At 45.4% G+C, this 19,658-nt stretch overlaps 2 protein-coding genes across 2 annotated transcripts; both read right to left on the reverse strand.

Annotated features, from left to right (window-relative positions):
• Positions 1 to 3,071: 3,071 nt before the first annotated feature.
• On the reverse strand, positions 3,072 to 7,102 carry LOC142571515 (uncharacterized). Its single transcript, XM_075679939.1, has 3 exons — positions 6,867 to 7,102; positions 4,514 to 5,568; positions 3,072 to 3,175 (listed from the first exon to the last, which is right to left on the reverse strand). Exons 1-2 carry the CDS (start codon positions 6,870 to 6,872, stop codon positions 4,516 to 4,518), a joined length of 1,059 nt encoding a protein of 352 aa, XP_075536054.1. The 5' UTR covers positions 6,873 to 7,102; the 3' UTR covers positions 3,072 to 3,175; positions 4,514 to 4,515.
• A 10,412-nt stretch (positions 7,103 to 17,514) lies between these two features.
• Positions 17,515 to 19,419, reverse strand: LOC142571522 (uncharacterized). Its single transcript, XM_075679950.1, has 2 exons — positions 19,331 to 19,419; positions 17,515 to 18,645 (listed from the first exon to the last, which is right to left on the reverse strand). Exons 1-2 carry the CDS (start codon positions 19,334 to 19,336, stop codon positions 17,755 to 17,757), a joined length of 897 nt encoding a protein of 298 aa, XP_075536065.1. The 5' UTR covers positions 19,337 to 19,419; the 3' UTR covers positions 17,515 to 17,754.
• Positions 19,420 to 19,658: the final 239 nt, after the last annotated feature.

The raw sequence follows: 19,658 nt of genomic DNA on the forward strand, positions 1-19,658 counted from the left end.
TTACCGTTCCCAATTCCAACTGTAACAAATCGCTTTACGGTTCAAATTTCGTGCTGAGAGGGTGCAAAATAATTTGCTCCTGCCGTGACACATAACCGCCCATACCCGACCAAAACACTGCTTCAACGCACCACCAATGTTCCGACTAAGTGCCATAAACGCATATGTTGTTACAAAGGACTACCCTCTTGGCGCAGACAGTTGAAACTTGTTGATACTCAGCTATTATATAAAAATGAAATTGTTTAAAATTTTGCCCATTCAGCTACGCATGTGTATTGTCGTGATGTTCCACAGGATGGTGAAGGTGCAATGTCCAGAATTCCTGAGTATGTCCATGCTACAAGACACGATAGCATTTTTTTTTACAAAACACAAAGACATGCGCATGTTTGTTCTTATGCTGTCCGAGGAATAACATCTGATAATAAAATCGATGATTTAACAAATAAGCAACCCATTGCTACGTTTTGGGAAGTAAAAATAGAAAATATAATATTTGAAGAGCCCTCCTGAAAAAAGAACACTGAAACCAAATCTTGAGCTTTGTGTTTCGGTCATCTAGTGGGATATTGTCGAACTCAGTCCTACGTGGTGTTAAAAAAGAAAGTATCACACAGCACAGTATCGAACCGCTGCCAGCACGACACAGAACGCTAGGTACGAGTGATTAGTCCGCTCGGGTACCGCTTCCAACGTTTCCGCCGATGATACGGCTCTGGTTTTTTATAGATACCACGTGAACTTGCACGACTGTGTTTCAAAAATCGCTTTTGGGAACATTGTTACGATGTAGAACAGAATCGATGTAGGCATCAATCGAAAGCTGAGTCTTCGGACTACATACAATGCAGCAGCTATCACGATAGACGCCATAGTCTTATTACAGCTATCGTTTGTCTCTCGAAATTTGAGTGCACATTTTCGTCCTTTCTATAGGCTTCCATTGCTTAATCTTTAACCGCTCTGGGAACAAAATTTTTGCTTGCCACGGCGTGATCACTGCAGTTTGCTCGTGTGGATTGTCTTCCAGAACATGTCTGTCATCTGCCTTCTTCAATAATCGACCTGCAGCTTTATTTATTCGCGAAAAACCCGCTCGTTCCATTGAAAATGCGCTAGCTTCGTGCTAGGGCCGCTTGGGGCACTAGTTGGTACGTGTCCAGAAAAGCTGGGTATGCACCTAAATGCGCCCGCCGCATGCAGTCAATCGAACCCACCACCTCGTGCTGAGCAGCAGATTTCTTAGTAAACACAAGATTAGATACGCGTTAACGATAAGTGAGGTTGCCAAACAAAGTGGGCAGTGGTGTATTTTACCTTCTGATGTAGCTTCCATTCATATAAGTACATAGAGGACTCAAGGGCTCAATGCGAGAAGGCCTTTGTACCGCGCATTGAGTGCACGTTAACCAACCCAGGTGGCCAAAATTAATCGGGGGAACCTCACTACGGCGTGCCTCATAATCACATCGTGGTTTTTGCGCGCAAAACCTCCAAATCTAGTTAATTTTTTAACTCCTTAATGGAGGGTAGAAACAAGTTCATCCCGCCTTTTTATAGCGGCGTGGACTCTCCGCATTTCTTGAGTTCTTCATCGTGGTAGCCTTGTTTTTTTTTCACTTTAAGATAACTTATTTAATTTCTTGATGTAGAATACAAAAAGTGGAGTAGCCCGGGTACATACAGCGTGAATATATCAACAGGAATCGATTTGTGAGAACTTTAGAAAAGAACAAGTAGCCGTATAGTTAACGGCTCCAAGTTAGTTTTGACCACCTTTAGCGTTCGGTAATGCACATGAGTGTTCTTCGCATGAGCTGTAAGCACACCGAGCGTGTTTTTGCATTTCACGGCAGCAAAAATGCGAGATCTCTTTTTCAGCAGCATAAAGCTACAGCCGCTGAGCTATCGCAGCTATTCTTTTTTGCTTCGATCGTGAACGAATGATGCAAAGTGCTGCCAAGAGCTGCAATAGCGCTTATTATAATATTAAATTATGGGGTTTTACGTGCAAAACTACTTTCTGATTATGATGCACGCCGTAGTGGAGGACTCCGGAAATTTTGACCACCTGGGGTTCTTTAACGCGCACCTAAATCTAAGTACATGGGCGTTTTCGCCCCCATCGAAATGCGGCCGCCGTGGCCGGGATTCGATCCCGCGACCTCGCGCTCAGCAGCCTAACACCATAGCCACTGAGCAACTACGGCTGGTTGTTATACATTTAGTCTCTCAGGTATCCAGACACCATCATTGGTATATTGACAGTGCTGTTTCAGTGGTCACGACGCTACGAATCAGTGCTAGGTTGGGATAACAATTTAAGAAAAACTGAGCTCTTCAGCGCCAGTGCAGAGTTATACCAAAGCGATAGCATCCGTACGCGGCTTGGTGCAGCGTAAGAGCTCTGAGCAACTGCGTATGTGCAGGAGATTGGCAGTTGGCCACGAGTACGAGTGATTCTTTTTTTTTTATTATGGGGTTTTAGGTTCCGAAACCACGATCTGATTACGCTGTACGCCGTTGTGGGGGACTCCGGATAAAGTTTGACTACCGCGGGTTCTTTACCGTGCACCTAAATCTATAAGCACACGGATGTATTTTTTTTATTTCTCCTTCGTAGAAATGCGGCCGCCTTGGCCGGAGTACGAGCGATGGCGACTGATTTCCATATAGACTCTGCCAAGTACGCTATTATCAAGTGTCAAACCTGCTTGCGTTTATTTCGGAGAAGGAAAGCAAACTCTAGTAGCCGCGGTAGCTAAGTGATAACGTGATAACTGCTATAACGTTGCGCTGTTGAGCACGAGATCAGTTGTTCAATCCCGGCCGCAGCGGCCGCATTCTGATGATGGCGGAAGGCAAAAACGTTCGTGTACCGTGCGTCGGGTGCACATTAAAGAACCTCCATCGGTCAAAGTTCATGCGGCGTTCCTCGTGACTCATTCGGCAGGTTCGAGACATTAAATCCAAAAAGCCTAAAACAATACAGAAACATTGTAGGCACTTGTTGCAGTTCATTTAGCGATTGTTCCGGACAAGATGTGCGTGGCACGCTAAAACAACAATAACGAGAAAAGCAAATATAGTTTATTAGCTTTGCTGATGAGTGAGTGACTGTGATTCACGCCAGCGGCGCGAAGGCAATGCAAAATCAAGCGCCCCATAAAACCTGAAAAAAAAGGAAAGACAGAAAGCAACCGTCACGCCAGATCGAGCCACCAAAAAGAAAGAGAGAAAAAAAAAGGAAATGACAACAGCAACAACTTAGTTCCGCCTAAGCTCTCCAAAGTCCTCCTTTCATTTCAAAAGCCCATTTCTTTCTTTTACTTTGTGCTTCAAAATTTTGTGACCCCTAGCGATGGTGGTCACTTCTCATTTTCTGATGGGGAGCCAGTGCTGGCCAGGAAGCGCTACAGCAATTAGAGTGCGCAACTAAAATATGCTGCCACCATCCGATAGGGAGACCACGAAATCGACTCGACATGGTGAACACATGCACGCCTGTATCAACGCAGCCCATCTCTGTTCACGGTATTGCGCATTGCGAGGAGCGCCTGCACTCCTCAGTTCTAGCACGCCGCTGCCCAGTCAGATCAGATGCTAGTATTATAATGTTATATTATCACTGAATAAATTCCACTGTAGGAGAAAACAGCGCGAGAAACAAGGACTGAGACACACCGAACGCAGCGCTTATCTTGTGTTTCAGCCCTTTTTATCTTGCGCTGTTTTCCGCTATAATATGCAAAGGCAACTAGCCCAGTGCCACAGCCTTCTTTATTTGCTCTGGTAGCTTATAAAATGCATCTCGATAAAACCTCGTCTCAAGAAAACGGCAACATCTTCGCCTGAAGTAAGCTTTACTTTAATCAACGCGAATACAAATATGAAACGTTTGTTACAGCAAGGCAGAAAACATACACAAAAAAGTAGACACACGAAGTGTTTCATGTGTTTGCTTTTATTGCTATGTGCATATATTGATCGCGCAGTACCTCGGAGGCATGCTGTCGCAAATAACCTAGACTTGCATCTCCTGAAGGAAACGAGGGCGAGCTGCTATCTACCCACAATGGTTGGAACAGTTCAGTTAATGGATGCGTTCGGGATCGTATTTGCTCTGTGCGTCTTCCATTCTTAATATGATTAAAAAGCACCTTATGCCATTTGTAGACGGACTCAGTTATCGTACTTATAATTTTCTTTCCAATCCAATATATGTCAGCTTAACGATCATGCGAATAGGAGGCTAAATAATGGAAATATTGTGCAGGCATTTAAAGTATTCTCCTTACTCAGTGCCATCCTCTTAATATTGCTCCTAACATACTAGATACAGCAAGCTACAGTATATATACACACACACACACACACACACACACACACATATATATATATATATATTTATATATATATATATATATATATATATATATATATATATATATATATATATATATATATATATATATATATATATATATATATATAAAGGACCACTACTTGCTTTCATCCATGCTGAGCGCCGTCGCGAACCCCAACGGCGCTTCCATAGGAAGTCTGTCCGAAGCCTGCCTGGTGAACGGATGCTTTGCTGTTGAGTCCTGAAGAGCCTTGCTTGTTGCCAGATCCGAATGCATTGATCTCGCTGGCCGAGAATCCAGAGCTGTGGCTGTAGCCCTGCTTGTTGCTGTAAGAGTTCACCCTGCTTTGAGAATCACCGCGGGCGAAACTTCCAGATCCCTTGTTATGACCGGAGATGGCCCCCTGGTATCCGGCCTGGTGTTCGTCAGCTGAAGAACCGTAGCTTGTCTGGAAACCTCCTCGGTTGCTGCTCCCGATGCCAGTTCCAACGATGTCTGGGTTGTCCACCAATCCGGTTCCCACAGTACCCAGTCCCGCGGCTCCAGGCGCAGTGAGCGCCGGACTAGCAAGCCCAGCACTTACAAGACCGGCAATACTACCACCACCAAGACCAGCACCACCAAGATCAGGAACGCCAAGACTAGCTCCGGTGAGACCAGCTGCGCCATAACTGGCTCCCGTCAGTCCGCCTTCATCCAGTCCAGCTTCTCCGAGATCGCTGCCGACAGCGCCCGGAGCCACCCCTGCGAGACCAGTTTCCCCGTAATTGGCACCGCTCACTCCTACTTCGTCGAGACCAGCTCCTCCAAGACCACTGCTGAGAATGCCAGGAACTTCTCCCGCGAGACCAGTTCCGCCAAATCCAGCACCTCCGTTGTCGTTGCCAACGACGTCATGACCGGCGCCGGGGACACCAGCTCCGCCGTAACTGCCGCCGGCTATTTCGACTCCTCCAAGTCCAGGTCCTTTGAGGCCGGTGCCAATGAGGCCGGTTCCGGCAATTTCGGGGCCGACGAGTCCGGGGCCCTCAACACCGCCGTCACCGGCGCCCACACCTCTGAGTAGGAATCCAACACCCAGGATGCCTCCACGGGCCTCCACATCCTTCTCGTCTTCCTTGATATCCTTGCTTTTCGCTGCCTCTTCAGCCAAGACAGCGGAGACCACGAGGGTAGTGACGAGAGCAGTGGCGAAGTACTGTATTTGGAAAACACACAAGGGGCCGAAAAGCAATACGGTTACTGCAGTTTTTGGCAGAGTTGGAAACACGGCTTTTGGCAGAGTTGGAAGAGCAAATGCATGCCGTGCAACCCACGCAGAAAGAACACAAACCATTAATTCTTAACGTTTGTGGGTTTTTTTTTTATTTTGCGCTGATCCCTTGCCGTAGCAGGTAGAGAATTTCAAGGTAGAAGCAAATTTTCTGTTGGTGAAGTAAGCCTTAAGTTCAGTAAGGGAGGACAGTTTGTTTCATGGCACAGCTTTGGGCCTTCTAGAATTGGGCAAGATAGTATTTAGAAAAATTCGGCTGCTGCACCTGCTAGCATTTGTAGGGTGATTTTGAACGCCAGCAGACATGTAGCGCTAATTGTGACGCTCTTAGACGTGCTAGACAGTTTCTAACGTAGTGCTACTGGTATTACCACTTATTCTTAGCGTTGTACTGTGTGAAACAAATTAGAGCTTTCAAGCATGCTGGCTAATGCGAACCGCGCAGGCACTTTCTGGCACTTTATCTGCACCTGCCTATCCGTGCCTACTTAGCGGCAGGTGTGGGTCTCAGTAAATGGTAAGTGGTAACCCGTAATAGTCAACCCCCTTCAACACCAGAGTACGCCACCATTCCAAAATGAGCTGCATTTTTCTATCATCTTATTCATGGGGCACTTTAAAATTTTAACCATGACGCAGTCAATATTGCGGCAATAGACGCCAAGGTGGTCCCCATGAACCATATTGTGCTCAATTGAAACGTTAACTATACATTATTTCTGTTTTTAGTGGATGAGCGATAGCTGTCTGAGAGTGAGCAGATACGTAAAGGGGTCTAAATATTACATTTTGCTGATTTGTTTGCTCACTTGTGGGTGCAATACGCTCAATTTTAAATCAGCGCCTTGTCAGTCTTCTTTGTGTGCTCTATGCTTCGCATCACGTTGCGGAAAATGCGGAGTAATCATAGTCCGAAACACAGTGCGGCAGTAACAGCGTCCAGGAAAACTGAAACTCATTGGCAAGGTCGTAACGTAGAGAGATAAATAACCGGCCACGAACAAAGATCATGTACAAAAGCCTGTAGAAATGGATTAAAGGAGCCGAAACCGCATGCTTCCGGCCACTCCACCTGGTCCCCCCAGCAATATATATCACCAAATGTAAATTTCGCGCGTAGGATTGGTAACAAACCAAACACTCTTTTTTTTCTAAAAAGTAATTAGATTGGACCAGTGTGATGCTCGAGAGGTTCAGTCCTCCGCTGGACGCAAAGCACTCACCCTCATTATTGATAGTCCTGGACGTCTTCAACACTCTCCGGTGTTTCTTTGGCGTGATGCCTGTGTTCTTTGGTAGGTACTGATTTAGTAGGCATGGCCGCTGTGAGTTTTATATGCTATTCACAGGCCGCTATCGCGCAAGAATTGCAAGAGAAACAAGTTTGACGAGATAATAGGAAGTGTCCAGGGGTTCCCGGACTACAAAGTCTTTGGCGTTACCTCCTCGGCGACTAACGAAGAAGCCACTGTCGACTCGACAAAAAACTTGGCTCTCGACCACGTTCCAGGAAGTGTGCCCACGTTCTGCGTGACTTAATCCCTTGCCTTAGAGCCTATTCTCATTCGTTAGCGTGGCTCTTTCCCGTTAATCGAGAAACTGGGCGTGGTTTCCGTGGCCTTGGCATTGGGAAGTGGTTACACAGGCTACGCGCATTAACATAGCGTCGTAGTGCATCTGAATTCTTGCGTGCACGCTGACGAGAATAAAAAGTATTTACGCAATCTGTCGTGTCTATTTCATTTCCTGCCTCCTGACCTCACGTGCTTGTTTTAGACCACTACTTTCACGTAAATTTTAAGTGATCCTCTAATGAGCTGACCTCTCCCCCCTTATCGAAATATTTTAAAATTTAAAATTATGTTCATCAGACCAAGTTGGTTTTATAATACTCTGAATTTTTTCTCTGGGAAGCCGTTCCTCATGCTGCTTGTTAGACGGCGTTTTACTAATCACAGCGTTAAAAAAAATTTTTTTTCAGAATGGACATAAAAGAATTGGCAGAGACACCTAAGGCTGCTTACGTGGGGGAATGCGAAAGCATTGTAGTCCTTTTCGGGAAATGTTTCTTTTCTGCGCGTTGCTCGTCTGCGCAAGCTTTCGCTGAACTGTGCCTCGGTAAGGCCAACTAAAAAACGCGCCAAGCGTCTCAACGCGCTCGTTTGGACGCTTGCGACGCGACGTGTGCTATGACGCAGGCCCTAGGCACACCTTTTAGTCAACAAGAACCGTGGAGCTGCCGTGGCGTCGGGCTCGTCTCCCACCCCGTAGGCCCGGGTGCGATTCCCACCCACACCAAAGTTTACCATACATTCTTTTCAAAGGCATTTATTTACTTTGTTCACAGGAACCTCCCTGAGAAATTTGTCGTCTATCCCAGAATTTTGCAACGTATTTTTAGTCTTTGCTGCAATCTTTCAGTCACGGCGACGGATTGTCGCGTAATGGGGCATATATTGCTTTCTCATTTAAAAAATTTAGAGCCCTACCACTATGCGAAGATGGAAGACTAGCGCAGCTGTTTAGCACACGACACAAAGATGACCCATAATACTGAACAAAGGTACGAACATATTTATTGTCGTAATCTGTGCTTATCGTGGCGATATCGATATGCACACACATTCGCGTATCCCCTCTGTTATTAAATGTGTACGTCACGTAAGACAATGAATGGCTCTTACCTCGTTAAGCAATGGCACATACACCCGTAAACGCGGCCTCCCTATTACGGATGACAGAAGAAAAGTGAAATTCTACGCTGGAATGATGAGCGGCAACAGAGCTAGCTGTGGAGGACGACGACGCTCGAGCCATTGCTGGTGATGGTAGCTTTTTGAACAACGGAGCCAGTTGTGGAAAAGACGACGACGACGACGAACGCGCGAGCAGTGGACTAGCGCGTTTGTGCGGTTGGCACCGAGAAATTTTAGTGGCACAAGCATCGAGTGACACTTGTTTCTTGCACAGCACTTCCGGTTCACCTCCTGAGACGAACGGGGACGAAATTAAAAATAAATCATAAAAAATAGTACAGTGCAATATTTATGGGTTTTATTGTAGATACAATATCAGAGCACAAGTTTAGTTACAAGCTGAGTTACTGAAGTGTCTGAAATAATTAGAATTAATTAGAAATCACTGATTACCGCACACCAATGCACACAGTCGTAGGGACCCGCCACGTGAGCGCGACTTCCTGGAATTCCTAGAAACCCGGAAGTGGAAAGCGGAAGTAATGACGTCAATAATGACGTCACACACGAGACGGTGGCATGATATATAGCCGGCGAAATAATGGCAAACAGCTGCCTGGCATAGACTCAACATCTGCCTAGCAGAGCGGATGGGACGTCACTCCCTCCTCTCTCGCTTGCTCGCAACAGCAGGACGCGCGCTCGCTAATTGTTACATGCTCTAACGTCAGCCTCACCGAAGTACCTGCATTAGCTCTTTTACTTTCGTGTAGTGTCCCCAATATTGACCGGTTCTCGGCTCTATAGTTTCTCCAGACTGTATCTTTTTTCTGTCGCTCCACAAATCCATCCCAGAATCCCCATTACAGCCGCTAGGATGCTTTGAATCTTTGTGATTTCATTATCAGAACCACTTCTGTTATCCGTACTGTCAACTTCTTCTCTTTGCCTTTTAGGTAAGTTTATGCTGTCCGGGCGCACACAAGTATTAATTGTACTCATATTTTGTTGTATACTTGACTTTCTATAGTGATTTTTTTAATATGCCATTGAACAAGGATACTTAAACTTAGTTGTGCTCTTGATTATCACATCCCGCACTGTGTCCATGCCTAAGTTTCCGTTTGACGCTTGTCCATCTGTCTTCTTTTTCATGTCCTCATCTGAATAGTTTCGCGCTGAAAGCATGTTTCTGCGTCGTACCTTCAAGGCCCTGACTCAATATTTGCTAAGTTCATGTGGCTGTCTTCTTTTATTTTTCTATCCTCTTTTCAAGAAGAAACGTGGGAGGCAATGTTAAAGGCACAGAGCCTGGAAGATCAGCGAAGTCTGGTGAACCGGGCCCCGGCTGCGCCATTAGCGAACGGCTTTCTGGACTAAGAGAGCCGCCCACCTAGGGCGAAGGAAGAACACTTTCTCGCTGTTTCTCACAATAAATGTTCATTCCTCCTCCTCCTCTTCTCAAGGTTTCTGCGCTAAGCACCAGTATTTGTATTCTCCGTGGTTCGTTCTAGTTCACGCTCAGTCATTCTGTAGTGGCTATGGTGTTGGGCTGCTAAGCCCGAGGTCGCGGGATCAGATCCCGTCCACGGTGGCCGCATTTCGATAGGGGCGAAATTCGAAAACATCCTTGTACTTAGATTTACGTGTGCCTTATAGAACGCCCGGTGGTCCAAATCATTGTGGAGTCCCTTACAACGGTGTGCCTCATAATCAGATTGTGGTTTTGGCACGTAAAACCTCATAATTTAATTTTTTTAACCTTTTGTCCGAATATATAGAGCAGCAACTCAAACTTAGGGCCGCATTGCCGTTAAATCATCAGGGAAGAATGAAGTCATAAGCATAAAGATAGTTCTAAGTAGCTAAAAAGGCGCGGTGGCCATGTTTTTCCGGAAGAAAGTCATCCTACCCGTCATAACTGCGGTCGCTGCTTTAACTTGACGAGGTATTCGCACTTCATAGGACGGCAGAACTTGTAACTTATGCGTTATTTGGGATTCCGTCGTCGTTATCGGGGAGAAGCAGCCTTTCCCTTCACACGCAATAAAAGCAGGGAAACTGTAGGTTCTCGTGTAAAAGGATTACTGACACATATTTTCGAAGTTCTAGTAACTCTAACACATGCTTCTCGCATACCCACGATCACGCTTAGCATCTAAACCGCTTTGAATACACTTATCAGACATTTTACTTTGGTGCAAAAACTCGTCTCGAAATGCCGTAATCAACCTAACGTTTACACCAACAATGTGGCATCATGCCAGAGAGCAAAATTTTCGGACGTCGCGTAGCAAATCGGATAGGTACAATGACCTTGCTCATAAAAATAAGCAAGAGTGCTGCGCTCTCGTGAGAGAGAGAGAGAGAGAGAGAGAAAGGAGAAGAAGGAAAGGCAGGGAGGTTAACCAGACTGAGTCCAGTTTGCTACAATACACGTGGGGAGGGGAACGGGGAGTAAAAAAAAGAGAGAGAGAGAACATGAGTCTATACCGCACTTTCACATGCAATAAGTTAGGTGTAGGATGGCTACAGTCGGGCACTCAAGTCTGTTGCCTTCACTGCGCTCTCGTGTGGCAACGCATGGCAGCAAAGGCGATAGCAGGTACGATGCGAGCCAATGCATCATGACGTAGTGACGCATGTGCCTCCTGGATAACGAAATCGAAACTGGACCCGTGTTCACAAAAATCAGTTGCGCTAGAATTCTGCGTACGAGCAAATTTCAACCAATCCTGATCCTTGACATATTATTATCGAAAGCGGCCAGCCAATGACAGCGAACGCTTACAAACCACAAGCTTCATTAATTTGGCCCCTGAATCGTAGAAACAAGTATTATAACAAATTATATATAGTGCTCCAACGTTTGCCAGTGTAGCTTCTTTTTCTTTCCTAGGCTTTACATTACATGCACATTCATTTAACACGAAAAATTCATAAGTCCGAAATGACATGCCAGTGCTCCTTTAATTGAAGGCCAACCAGCACTGAAGTTCACAGGAAGATAGAAGCTTAACCTTATTAACAGTGGTCCAAAAGAGGAATGTCGCGGGAATCAAACATTTGTCACGGGGCCTTGTCTTTGTCAGGGCAACAACTTTTACAGATTCCCTTGTCAAAACATTGACTCCAGTGACAGTCGTTGTTTAGCAACTGTTAATCCCTTTAATTCGATACGCACTTTCAAATCTTAGCGTTGTTTAAGCACTATAAAAACATTTCCTTATCTGACGCCCTTCTGCAACTATGTTTGAAAGCCGGGTAATTACTACGCAGTTAAAAGTCGCAATGGGAATTTAGTGAAAGGATAACCTTCAAAAAAAAAAAAAAACTCAGTGCCCTTCCACTCTGTGAAGAAGGATGACCAGCGAAGCTGTGTACTATATGGGACCCTTAATGACCAACTGCACCTCCGACACGGGTCGGCCCGGCATTTCACTCTCTTGGGGATCGGTCCACGTATGAGTTGTGTTTAACGCCTGCTTCACATCCGCCTCAGGTAGGCTTAGCATTGCACTATCTTCGGGATTTGTTTTTTTTTTCTACACGCGGACACGGCATCGGGGAAAGTAGCCCTTAACAGCTTCGGCGTAAAAAAATATGCGGACATTGTATTCTTAGTAGTTACTATATTCTGCCGAAAACAGAATGCGCAAAACAAGGGTCATCTTCGATATAATGGAGAGGCCTTTACATTTGAACCCTTCTTAATCTTTTGCTGCTGCGCTTCTTTTGGCTGAGATACGGTATTCCATTTTTTGGCATGGTACAAGGCTATGTCTGCATTCTTTATTTCATTGTACCGTTGTTTAAAGCGTCATTAACGATACTGAATTCTTAGTTGTGTATCTTTTTTCTGGCCACATTAATTTCGGCAATTGTCCAGAAAGAACTAACAGAAAACGTGGCATCGTTTTCTTTTTCGTTTTTTTTTTTACAGAACACCGAAGTATGCAATGGTACCATTGGTGCTCCAGAAATCATGACTGTGTGTGCAGATAACGAGCTTATTAATGGCTTCATGCGAAGTAGCATTTTTTGCATCTGTATGCAATTACTACACGCAACTAACTTTCGAAATCTACCAATCATGGCTTCCTGATCTACTTACTTGAACTAAGCAAACTATTTTTATGCAGTTAACTAACAATTAAACAACCAATATTACGTTCATTGTTGTCCTTTTTTTAAATGAACATTCAACTTGCGACTCACTGCATGATGTACTGAGAAACTTTCGAGCCACCACTCATTGTTAGCACTGCGTCTTGGACGATCGATACTGACGCTGTCCTGCCTATTGCACTGGCTTTATAATGAAGAGGTCTTAAATAGAAATAGATTTGCCCTAACTTTTTTCTCTTCTTCTTCATTTTACTTATAAGCAATCACGGGGAGAAAAATATAGTTCTGTATTCGCTAGAATTTACGATATACTACTTATGACTTTTAGGAAATTTATTATTTAACTTAAAGTTATTTCAGGTCTACGGTAACTGGAACCCTACTGAACAACGAAATATATTTAGAAAAAGTTTTTAGAAAAATATTTAGAAACATCACAGACAGCGAACAGCTGTCATGCCGAAGACTATGTCTACTTTGAAAGTATGATAGAAGACGAAGTAATATAACACAAGTGTCCAAAGATGCAGTGTCCAAAGATATATAGTGCAGCGGTGGCGTAGAGGTAGAACACCCGCCTCGCGTGCAAGAGGTTGCAAGAGGTCCGTGGTTCGAATCCCGGTACCGGCAATTTTCCACTGGATTTAAAAAAAAATCCGCGTGTTGATAAAATTGCACAAACAGGCCTGTAGTGTGGCCTGATCCCGGTGACCAGAACCGGTAACGCACTCCCTCACCAGAGCAGGACTGGCCACCCTGGTGCAGTACTTGGCCACAACCTCCTATGAACACAACAATCGAACCCCGGCCCTCAGTCCCCAGCAGCTGCGAAGCAACTGACCACGGCGGCGGTCCGACCTGCGACGCAGCAGAGGGTGCTAAGAATCACTGGCTCCGGACAGGCCGCCATTGGAATATGAACCTGGCAACGTTTAACGCTAGAACGTTATCTAGTGAGGCGAGTCTAGCAGTGCTATTGGAGGAATTAGAGGGCAGTAAATGGGATATAATAGGGCTCAGTGAAGTTAGGAGGCGAAAAGAAGCATATACAGTGCTAAATAGCAGGCACGTCCTGTGCTACCGGGGCTTAGCGGAGAGAACAGAACTAGGAGTCGGATTCCTGGTTAATAAGAATATAGCTGGTAACATACAGGAATTCTATAGCATTAACGAGAGGGTGGCAGGTCTTGTTGTGAAACTTAATAAGAGGTACAAAATGAAGATTGTACAGGTCTACGCCCCTACATCCAGTCATGATGACCAGGAAGTCGAAAGCTTCTATGAAGACGTGGAATCGGCGATAGGCAGAGTGAAAACTAATTACACTATACTAATGGGCGACTTTAATGCCAAGGTAGGCAAGAAGCAGGCTGGAGACAAGGCAGTGGGTGAATATGGCATAGGCACTAGGAATAGCAGGGGAGAGTTATTAGTAGAGTTTGCGGAACAGAATAATATGAGGATAATGAATACCTTCTTCCGCAAGCGGGATAGTCGAAAGTGGACGTGGAGGAGCCCGAACGGCGAGACTAGAAATGAAATAGACCTCATACTCTGCGCTAACCCTGGCATCATACAAGATGTGGACGTGCTCGGCAAGGTGCGCTGCAGTGACCACAGGATGGTAAGAACTCGAATTAGCCCAGACCTGAGGAGGGAACGGATGAAACTGGTACATAAGAAGCCGATCAATGAGTTAGCGGTAAGAGGGAAAATATAGGAATTCCAGATCAAGCTACAGAACAGGTATTCAGCTTTAACTCAGGAAGAGGACCTTAGTGTTGAAGCAATAAACGACAATCTTGTGGGCATCATTAAGGAGTGTGCAATGGAAGTCGGTGGTAACTCCGTTAGGCAGGATACCAGCAAACTATCGCAGGAGACGAAAGATCTGATCAAGAAACGCCAATGTATGAAAGCATCTAACCCTACAGCTAGAATAGAACTTGCAGAACTTTCGAAGTTAATCAACAAGCGTAAGACAGCGGACATAAGGAAGTATAATATGGATAGAATTGAACATGCTCTCAGGAACGGAGGAAGCCTAAAAACAGTGAAGAAGAAACTAGGAATTAGCAAGAATCAGATGTATGCGTTAAGAGACAAAGCCGGCAATATCATTACTAATATGGATGAGATAGTTCAAGTGGCTGAGGACTTCTATAGAGATTTATACAGTACCAGTGGCATCCACGAGGATAATGGAAGAGAAAATAGTCTAGAGGAACCCGAAGGTAACGCCGGAAGAAGTAAAGAAAGCCTTAGGAGACATGCAAAGGGGGAAGGCAGCTGGGGAGGATCAGGTAACAGCAGATTTGTTGAAGGATGGTGGACAGATTGTTCTAGAGAAACTGGCCACCCTGTATACGCAATGCCTCATGACCTCGAGCGTACCGGAATCTTGGAAGAACGCTAACATAATCCTAATCCATAAGAAAGTGGACGCCAAAAACTTGAAAAATTATAAACCGATCAGCTTACTGTCCGTTGCCTACAAAGTATTTACTAAGGTAATTGCAAATAGAATCAGGAACACCTTAGACTTCTGTCAACCAAAGGACCAGGCAGGATTCCGTAAAGGCTACTCAACAATAGACCATATTCACACTATCAATGAAGTGATAGAGAAGTGTGCGGAATATAACCAACCCTTATATATAGCTTTCTTTGATTACGAGAAAGCGTTTGATTCCGTCGAAACCTCAGCAGTCATGGAGGCATTACGGAATCAGGGTGTAGATGAGCCATATGTAAAAATACTGGAAGATATATATAGCGGCTCCACAGCCACCGTAGTCCTCCATAAAGCAAGCAACAAAATCCCAATAAAGAAAGGCGTCAGGCAGGGAGATACGATATCTCCAATGCTATTCACAGCGTGTTTACAGCAGGTATTCAGAGACCTGGATTGGGAAGAATTGGGGATAAAAGTTAATGGAGAATACCTTAGTAACTTGCGATTCGCTGATGATATTGCCTTGCTTAGTAACTCAGGGGACCAATTGCAATGCATGCTCACTGACCTGGAGAGGCAAAGCAGAAGAGTGGGTCTAAAAATTAATCTGCAGAAAACTAAAGTAATGCTTAACAGTCTCGGGAGAGAACAGCAATTTACAATAGGCAGCGAGGCACTGGAAGTCGTAAGGGAATACATCTACTTAGGGCAGGTAGTGACGGCGGATCCGGATCATGAGACGGAAATAATCCGAAGAACAAGAATGGGCTGGGGTGCGTTTGGCAGGCATTCCCAAATCATAAACAGCAGGTTGCCATTATCCCTCAAGAGAAAAGTATATAATAGCTGTGTCTTACCAGTACTCACCTACGGGGCAGAAATCTGGAGGCTTACTAAAAGGGTTCTACTCAAATTGAGGACGACACAACGAGCTATGGAAAGAAGAATGATAGGTATAACGTTAAGGGATAAGAAAAGAGCAGATTGGGTGAGGGAACAAACGCGAGTTAATGACATCTTAGTTGAAATCAAGGAAAAGAAATGGGCATGGGCAGGACATGTAATGAGGAGGGAAGATAACCAATGGTCATTAAGGGTTACGGACTGGATCGCAAGGGAAGGGAAGCGTAGCAGGGGGCTGCAGAAAGTTAGGTGGGCGGATGAGATTATGAAGTTTGCAGGAACGGCATGGCCACAATTAGTACATGACCGGGGTTGTTGGAGAAGTATGGGAGAGGCCTTTGCCCTGCAGTGGGCGTAAACAGGCTGATGATGATGATGATGTCCAAAGGTGACACGATGGAGACAATAGTTAACGACAGAGCAAAGACAACATAGTGAATAAAAGATGATTGCAATATACGCACACGCCAAGGGCCAGCGATATACCTCTGGCCCTTGGCAGCCAGCTGCGAAAATAAGTGTATATATATACATATATATTGCTACGAGGCGCTGCAGGAGCGAACGATGATGAGAGGACTGACGAAGATGACGATCGCCGATAGTCGTGCGCACGGGCTCCATCCTGTATGCCTGTCTTCTGCCCGTTGTATATATCATGTAAATATATTGTCAAAGGTCTTTTCTCCCCGAAACATTTTGGTGGAGTTGCGGGTTTTTCAAGTTTCAAGACGGATCTATGCAGCGGACGCTCCTTTCGCGGCATCTACAATGCCGCAAATACATACATACATACATACATACATACATACATACACACATACATACATACATACATACATACATACATACATACATACATACATACATACATACATACATACATACATACATACATACATACATACATACATACATACATACATACATACATACATACATACATACATACATACATACATACATACATACATACAATGGAGCAGGAGGGCACATGGGTATGACGAGGGAGAACAGCTATGTGGAAAGGAAATAACATGAACGCGAGCCTTTTATTATTTCTTAGTGGTGCAGTTTCTGCTAAGCCAGGTCACGATGCATATTCCTCGCGTAGTTTATTATTTCAGTCACGCTTATAACAATATCTGTCTCCAGTTTGCTTAAGTTAAGATGTCCGCAAAGGTGTCGGAAAACTGCAGTTAGGGCCGAAATACTACGGTTATTTCTGGGTTTATCCTTTCTTAAGACTAAACTCTCACGCAAGTCTAAAACTGGCGACATCGTAGGCATGCAGTCACTGAAATCCACACCGAAGGACCAGAAGTGCGTTTGGAACATAATCGTTGCAATAATCTAGGCATGACATTGGCACCTTGAGCAAGATAATGTCGCCATAACTTCAAAAGGGACAGCGTTAGTTTTTATATTTATTGGGGTCAGTGATTTCCCACCCTACTTAATATCTCGAATGCGGAGCCGTTCCTTTAATGCCAAAGCAGGTCTTCCTCCCAGAATCGGAGAAATATACAAATGTTGGATAATGACGCACGGTAATTCTTAAGCCCAAACAGTAGTGCATATCAAGCGCCCTTGAGCGCTTGAGAACCGAAATCTCAATTGTAAAATTGTAAAAGCGTGGCTTCCACCCTATGTTTCTGCTCAAGGAGAGAAATAAGTAAACATTTCAGATAAGCAAGCTTTCATCTTTCTTTAATTGTAGAGATCAAACGCACTATGAAAATCAATGTTCGCACAACACATTCAATGCGATATGAGAAGCGCCATTAAAAGGAACATACGGTAGGATGTCAAGCGCTGTTGATTCAGTAATGTTCTTCACCAACCGCCGTCCCTGCTATACGGAAGTAAGAAAAAGGAGACAACTTCATAGAAGCTAACTTGTGGTCTTTAGCCAAATGACAGTGCTGTTCAACCCTGTACGCCCACACCGTCAACGCCCACTCCCGAAGCCTTTCCGTACGACGATTGTCCAAAGCCCGACTGGTGCCCAGCTGCTCCATTCTTGAAACCGGATGAGCCCTGCTTGTGGCCAGATCCGAACGCCTTGCTGTCGCTGACTGAGAATCCAGAGCTGTGGCTGTAGCCCTGCTTGTTGTTGAACGCGTTCACCCTGCTCTGAGAAGCACCACTGGCGAAACTACCCGATCCCTGATGGTGACCGGACGCTCCTCCCTGAAATCCGGCCTTGTGTGCTCCGGCCGAAGAACCATACCCTGACTGGAAACCACCACCGACGCCTCGGCCAAGGCCGGTGCCGGCGACAGCTGGGCTGCCAACAACTCCAGTTCCCAAGGCTCCCGCTCCAGCGGTTCCAGGTCCCACGAGGGCCGGCCCAGAGAGCCCAGCGCCTCCAAGGCTGGCTACAGTAAAACCAATACCGCCAAGGCCAGCGCCTCCAAGACCAGCGCCTCCAAGACCGGCTCCGCCGAGACTACCTCCCGTAAGATCAGCTCCGCCGTAACTAGCCCCAGTCACGCCGACGCCGCCGAGTCCAGCTCCTCCGAGACCACTGCCGATCACGCCAGGAACCGCCCCCGCGAGACCAGCTCCCCCGTAGCTGCCGCCGCCCACTCCAACTCCACCGAGTCCGGCTCCTCCGAGACCAGTGCCTGCGATGCTGGAACCCACTCCGGCACCGTAGCCACCACCGACACCTCCAAGCCCGACTCCTGCCCCCAGGATGCCTCCACGGGCTTCAACGTCTTTCTTCTCGTCGTTCTTGCTCTCCTTGCTCTTTGCAGCGTCCTCGGCAAACGCAGAGCAGGCTAGGAGAGCGACGACAACACCGGTGGCGAAGAACTGCAGTTGCACATGCAAAGGGTGTTATGAGAAACTCCCGTTTAACGCATTTTATTCCATTAGCTATGCGATTAGGCTATCAACCGATATAAGTCAAGCCTAGTACATGAAAAATTTGGGCTGTTGCGCTGAGGCGAATGCGGTACACGCAAAGCTGTGTTTGCACATGGTACACATAGATTAACAGTATTTAATAATCAGTGAATGTCTGACTTTTCAATATAATAAGGGTTAGTATAAATAAGCTGTTTGGTGAAATAGATAGGACTTAGGAAAGTGAGCACTGTTGAAAGCTGATAAAGATATTTGAAATAATATAGGAGGTGCTCGAATTTCTTTATAGCCATTGACATAGCTGCATATTTGTTGCGCGATATGCTTGGTCTGATGACGCTTCCAAATGACCAGCTCTATGGCAGAAATCTACAATTGCTAGCGAAATACTCAAATTCTGTTTTTCAAATAATAAAGGCAACACTAAAAATCTTCATTATTGCCAATGTATAAAACGATTTGATATGGGAAGGTGGGACTAAAGGTCATCCGGAAAAAAAATGCCAGACGGTACTCTTTACGCCACCTGCATGCACAAAATATTAGCCAACTTGTCAATCTATAAAAAAGAAATGCGAGCTGGCATTCTTTAATCCCGTATTTCTATTTGACGACCATATTGTTCCCTTACCTTCATCGTAGCAGATGTCTTGCTTCAATGCGCACGGCTTTTCAATTAAGAGGTGTGTATTTGGCTTCAGAATCTATCTTTGGCGTCGACTGATGCCCAGCGGTGAACTCAATGGCTTTTATGCCCCTTTTATAGCTAGTTTATGTGGAAAAGAAAAGATTTAAAGAATGAGGCGGTCGAAAGTTCTAAGAGTAGTTGTACATATTAGTTGCGCTTCCACAGAGCAACAAACAAACCGCTAGCGTATGAAAAATTACCGCTCGCTGGTGTTCCCTGAATTGAGCCACCATTTCCTTTGCACTCGTCGAGTTTCGCCGGCCCGTTTCAC

Source organism: Dermacentor variabilis, chromosome 1 (assembly GCF_050947875.1).
Source record: "Dermacentor variabilis isolate Ectoservices chromosome 1, ASM5094787v1, whole genome shotgun sequence".
NCBI lineage: Eukaryota > Metazoa > Arthropoda > Arachnida > Ixodida > Ixodidae > Dermacentor > Dermacentor variabilis.